The 6,000-nt window shown below is 36.7% G+C and overlaps 1 protein-coding gene across 1 annotated transcript in view; it reads left to right on the top strand.

Moving 5' to 3' along the window:
• Window positions 1-1,514: 1,514 nt before the first annotated feature.
• LOC139587093 (ATP-dependent DNA helicase Q4-like) overlaps window positions 1,515-6,000 on the top strand; it is a 37,808-nt gene continuing 33,322 nt past the window's right edge. The window contains exons 1-2 of the mRNA XM_071420955.1: window positions 1,515-1,934; window positions 4,935-5,049. Of these exons, the coding sequence (XP_071277056.1) occupies window positions 1,600-1,934; window positions 4,935-5,049 (450 nt within the window). The 5' untranslated portion in view covers window positions 1,515-1,599. The remainder of the gene's footprint in view (window positions 1,935-4,934; window positions 5,050-6,000) is intronic.

Genomic DNA, 6,000 nt, shown 5'->3' with positions numbered 1-6,000 from the left:
AAATTTGAGGAAATTCTGGACAAATTTTGGGGGGAATTTTGATAAAATTTGGGGAAATTCTTGGGAAATTTTGGGGGGAAATTTTGAGGAAATTCCGGAGGAATTTTGGGGCATTTAGGAAATTCTTGGGGAATTTTGGGGGATTTTGATGAAATTTGGGGAAATTTCAGGGAATTTTGGGGGAATTTGGGGCAATTTTGGGGGAATTTTGATGGAATTTGGGGGAATTTTGGGAAATTCTGGAGAAATTTTGGGGCATTTGGGGGGAATTTTGGGAAATTCTGGAGAAATTTTCAGGGAATTTGGGGCAATTTTGGGAATTCTTGGGGATTTTGGGGGCATTTTGAGGGAATTCTGGGGGAATTTTGGGGAAATTTGGGAATTTTGGGGGAATTTTGGGGGAAATTTTGAGGAAATTTGGGAGAATTTTGGGGCATTTGGGGAAATTCTGGGCAAATTTTGGGGGATTCTGGAGGAATTTGGGGAATTTTGATGGAATTTGGGAAATTCTTGGGAAATTTTGGGGGGATTTTGAGGGGAATTTCGGGGGATTTTGGGAAATTCTGGGCAAATTTTGGAGGAATTTGAGGGAATTTTGGGAAATTTGGGGGAATTTGGGAAATTCTGGACAAATTTTGGAGGAATTTGAGGGAATTTTGGGAGAATTTTAGGAATATTCAGGGAATTTGGGGCATTTTGAGGGAATTCGGGAGGAATTTGGGGGAATTTGGATGAAATTTTGGGGCAATTTTGGGAGAATTTGAAGAATATTCAGAGAATTTTGGGGCAATTTTGGGAGAATTTTGGGGAATTTGAGGGAATTTTGGGGGAATTTTTGGAGAATTTTGGTGGAATTTTGGAGGAATTCAATGGGAATTTTGGGGGAATTTTTGGAGAATTTTGCTGGAATTTTGGAGGAGAATTTGGGTTGATTTTAGTGGGGAATTTGGGGAAATCCATGGGAATTTCAGGGGAAATTTGGGGCAATTTTAGGGGGAATTTGGGGAGCATTTAATAGGAATTTTGGGTGAATTTTAGGACAATTTAATGGGAATTTTGGGGATATTTTGGGGGGGGGAATTTTGGGGATATTTTGGGACAATTTAATTGGAATTTTGGAACAATTTAATGGGAATTTTTGGGGATATTTTGGGCCCATTTAATGGGAATTTTGGGTAGAATTTTGGGGATATTTTAGGACAATTTAATGGGAATTTTGGGAGAATTTTGGGGGGAATTTTGGGGATATTTTGGGGGGAATTTTAGGGATATTTTGGGACAATTTAATGGAAATTTTGGGGATATTTTGGGGCCATTTAATGGGAATTTTGGGGATATTTTGGGAGAATTTAATGGGATTTTTGGGTGAATTTTGGGACAATTCCATGGGAATTTTGGGGATATTTTGGGACAATTTAATGGAATTTTTGGTGATATTTTGGGGGGAATTTTGGGATATTTTGGGACCATTTAATGGGAATTTTTGGGGATATTTTGGGGGGAATTTTGGGGGGAATTTTGGGGGGAATTTTGGGACAATTTAATGGGAATTTTGGGGCTATTTTTGGAGAGAATTTTGGGATATTTTGGGACCATTTAATGGGAATTTTGGGGATATTTGGGGGGGAATTTGAGGGAATTTTGGGGAGAATTTTGGGGATAATTTGGGCCATTTTTGTCCATTTTTCCTGCAATTTTTTGATGATTTCCTGCACACCCCATCCCCTTTTTCCCTTTGCTATTTCTGGATCTGCAGCCGGGAGGATTTGGGGCTTCCAGGTGGAATTTGAGGAATTTTCCTTTCGCTTCCGCGCCCGGGGGGACCTGGGCCCGCGGGATTTGGATTTTCTGGTGGAATTCCTGAATTCCTGGGGCAGGAACCGGGAAAGGGCCGAGCTCAGGAGGCTCCGGAGCTGCTTCCACATCTTCCACAGGTGAGGAGTCCTCAAATTCCGGGAAATTCCATGGAAAAATGGTCAAAAAATCACTGGGAAAATTAAAAAAAAATTATAAATAAAAGGGCAAAAAATTCCAGGGAAAAATCCCAAAAATTCCATGGAAAAACAAAAAAAAAATTAAAAAAAATCCGTGGAAAATTTCAAAATTCCCTGAAAAATTCAATGAAAAAATAAAAAAAAAAAAAGTGAAAAGATCAAAAATTCCTTGAAAGATTAAAAAAAAATCCATTAAAAAATTTTGAAATTTCCTGGAAAATTAGTGCAAAAACCAAAAAATTCCATGGAAAAACAAAAACAACAACAAAAAAAATCCATGGAGAATTTCAAAATTCCCTGGAAAATTCAGTGGAAAAATAATTTAAAAAAAGATTAAAAAAGGGCCAAAAATTCCGTGGAAAAATCCCAAAAATTCCATGGAAAAACCAAAAAAAATTTAAAAAAATCCGTGGCAAATTTCAAAATTCCCTGAAAAAATTCAGTGGAAAAAATCCCGAAAATTCCATGGAAAAATCCCAAAAATTCCATGGAAAAATCAAAAAAATCCATAAAAAATTTCAAAATTTTCTGAAAAATTTTGTGGAAAAACCAAAAAAATTTCTTGAAAATTCTAAAAAAAATCCATGGAAAATTTCAAAAGTTCCTGAAAAATTCCGTGGAAAAATAAAAAAAAAAATTTGTCAAAAAATTAAAAAAAAAACAAAAATTCTGCGGAAAATTTCAAAATTCCCTGAAAAATTTCATGGAAAAATTCCAAAAATTCCTTGAAAAATTAAAAAAAAAAAACAAAACAGAAAACCAATTGAGAATTTCAAAATTCCATGGAAAAATCCCTAAAATTCCATGGAAAAATAAAAAAAAAATTCCCAGAAAAATTCCATGGAAAAATAAAAAAAATCTTGAGAAATTAAAAAAAAAAACCATGGAAATTTTCAAATTTCCCTGAAAAATTCCATGGAAAAATAAAAAAAAATTTCTGGTAAAATTAAAAAAAAAAGGAAAAGAAATCCGTGCAAAAATTTCAAAATTCCCTGAAAAATTAAAAGAAATTCTTTGGAAAAATCCAAAAAATTCCTTGAAAAATTAAAAAAAAATCCATGAAAATTTTCAAAATTCCCTGAAAAAATTTCGTGGAAAAATCCCAAAAATTCAATGGAAAAACAAAAAAAAAAAATTTAAAAAAAATCCCTAAAACTTAAAAATTTCCCTAAAAAATTTCATGGAAAAATCAAAAAAAATTCCTTGAAAAATTAAAAAAAACTTTCCATGGAGAATGTCAAAAATTCCCTCAAAAATTCCATGGAAAAATCCCCAAAAATTCTATGGAAAAATCCCAAAAATTCTATGGAAAAGTCCCTAAAATTCCATGGAAAAATTAAAAAAAAATCCTTGAAAAATTAAAAAAAATCCATGGAAAATTTGAAAATTCCCTGAAAAAATTTCGTGGAAAAATCCAAAAGCATTCCTTGAAAAATTAAAAAAAATCCATAAAAAATTTTGAAATTTCCTGGAAAATTCAGTGCAAAAATCCAAAAAAAATCCATGGAAAAACAAAACAAAAAAAAAAATCCATGGAGAATTTCAAAATTCCCTGGAAAATTCAGTGGAAAAATAATTTTAAAAAAAGATTAAAAAAAAGGGCCAAAAATTCCATGGAAAAATCCCAAAAATTCCATGGAAAAACCAAAAAAAAATCCTGGAAAATTAAAAAAGAAATCCATGCAAAATTTCAAAATATTTTCCCCCAAATTCCCCATTTTTTCCCATTTTCCCCCCCATTTTCCCCCCAAAATTCCCCATTTATTTTGCCCAAAATCCCCATTTTCCCCCCCATTTTTTGCCCCAAAATCCCAATTTTTTCCCCATTTTTCCCCATTATTATTTTGCCCAAAATCCCCATTTTTCCCCCATCTTTCCCCATTTTCCCCCAAAATTCCCCCAAAATTCCCCCCATTTTTTGCCCAAAATTCCCCATTTATTTTTGCCCAAAATCCCCATTTTTTTCCACATTTTCCCCATTTTCCCCCCATTTTTTTCCCCATTTCCCCCCAATTTTCCCCCATTTATTTTGCCCAAAATCCCCATTTTTCCCCCAAAATTCCCCTTTTATTTTGCCCAAAATCCCCATTTTCCCCCCATTTTTCCCCATTATTATTTTCCCCAAAATCCCCATTTTTTCCCCATTTTCCCCCCATTATTTTTTTGCCCAAAACTCCATTTTTCCCCATTTCCCCCCATTTATTTTTGCCCAAAATCCCCATTTTTTCCCCATTTTTCCCCCAAAATTCCCCATTATTATTTTGCCCAAAATCCCCATTTTTTTCCCTCATTTTTCCCCATTTATTTTTCCCCAAAATCCCCATTTTTTCCCCATTTTTACCCATTATTATTTTGCCCCAAATCCCCATTTTTTTCGCCATTTTTTCCCCATTTTTCCCCATTTTTTTTGCCAAAAATCCCCATTTATTTTTGCCCAAAATCCTCATTTTTTTTCCATTTTTTCCACCATTTCCCGCCATTTTTCCCCATTATTATTTTGCCCAAAATCCCCATTTTTTCCCCATTTTCCCCATTATTATTTTGCCCCAAATCCCCATTTTTCCCCATTTATTTTTGCCGAAAATCCCCATTTTCCCCCCATTTTCCCCCATATTCCCCCCAAAATTCCCGATTTATTTTTGCCCAAAATCCCCATTTTTCCCCATTTTTTCCATTGTTATTTTGCCCAAAATCCCCATTTTCCCCCATTTATTTTTCCCCAAAATCCCCATTTTCCCCATTTTCCCCCATTTTCCCCATTTTTCTTGCCCAAAATCCCCATTTTTCCCCCCAGTTTTTCCCCCTTTTTTTTTCCTAAAATCCCCATTTTCCCCCCATTTTCCCCCATATTCCCCCCAAAATCCCCATTTATTTTTTCCCCAAAAATCCCCATTTTTTCCCCCATTTTTTCCCCATTTTTTCCCCCATTTTCCCTCCCAGCGCCGCGGCCGCCCCAGCCCCGGCCCAGGATCGGCTGCTCCGGGAGCGGCTCCGGGAGCTCTTCCTGAGGGAGGAGGAGGAGGAGGAGGAGGAAGAAAATCCCGGAATTCCAGAGGTGGGAAATGGGGAAAAATGGGGGGAAAAAATTGGGGAATTTTGGGATAAAAAATGGGAAAAAATGGGGAATTTTGGGGCCAAAAATGGGGAAAAATCGGGGGAAAAATGGGGAATTTTGGGGTAAAAAAGGGGGGGAAAATGGGGAATTTTGGGGCCAAAAGGGGGAAAAATCGGGGGAAAAATGGGGAATTTTGGGGTAAAAAAGGGGGGAAAATGGGGAATTTTGGGGGTAAAAAAAGGGGGGAAAATGGGGAATTTCGGGGGAAAAAAGGGGGGAAATGGGGAAATTTGGGGGAAAAATGGGGAATTTTGGGGTAAAAAAAAGGGAAAAATGGGGGGAAAATGGGGAAAATTTGGGGAATTTTGGGGCCAAAAATGGGGAAAAATCGGGGGAAATGGGGAATTTGGGGCAGAAAAAGCGGGAAAAAAGGGGGGGAAATCGGGGGAATTTGGGGGCCAAAAATGGGGAAAAATTGGGTAAAATTGGGGAAATTTGGGGGAAAAAATGGGGAATTTTGGGGTAAAAAAATGGGGGAAAATGGGGAATTTTGGGGTAAAAAAGGGGGGGAAAACGGGGGAAAAAGGGGGTAAAAATCAGGAAATTTCGGGGAAAAAAAGTGGAATTTTGGGGGAAAAATATGGGGAAAAATCGGGGGGGAAAATGGGGAATTTGGAGGGTAAAAAAAGGGGGAAAATGGGGAAAATTTGGGGAATTTTGGGGCCAAAAATGGGGAATTTGGAGGGTAAAAATGGGGAAAAAATTGGGAAAAAAAGGGGAAAATGGGGGAAAGTGGGGAATTTTGGAGGGGAAAAATGGGGAATTTGGGGGGGAAAATGGGGGAAAAAAATGGGGAATTTTGGGGGGAAAAATGGGAAAAATCGGGGAAAAAATGGGGAATTTTGGGGTAAAAAAAGGGGGGGGAAATGGGGAATTTTGGGGCCAAAAATG

Source organism: Agelaius tricolor, unplaced genomic scaffold (assembly GCF_023055355.1).
Source record: "Agelaius tricolor isolate 1412-34295 unplaced genomic scaffold, bAgeTri1.0.p SCAF_178, whole genome shotgun sequence".
In the NCBI taxonomy this organism is placed as follows: Eukaryota; Metazoa; Chordata; class Aves; order Passeriformes; family Icteridae; genus Agelaius; species Agelaius tricolor.
Note: the sequence above shows the minus strand (reverse complement) of the source record. Positions and strands in the feature narration are given on the sequence as shown.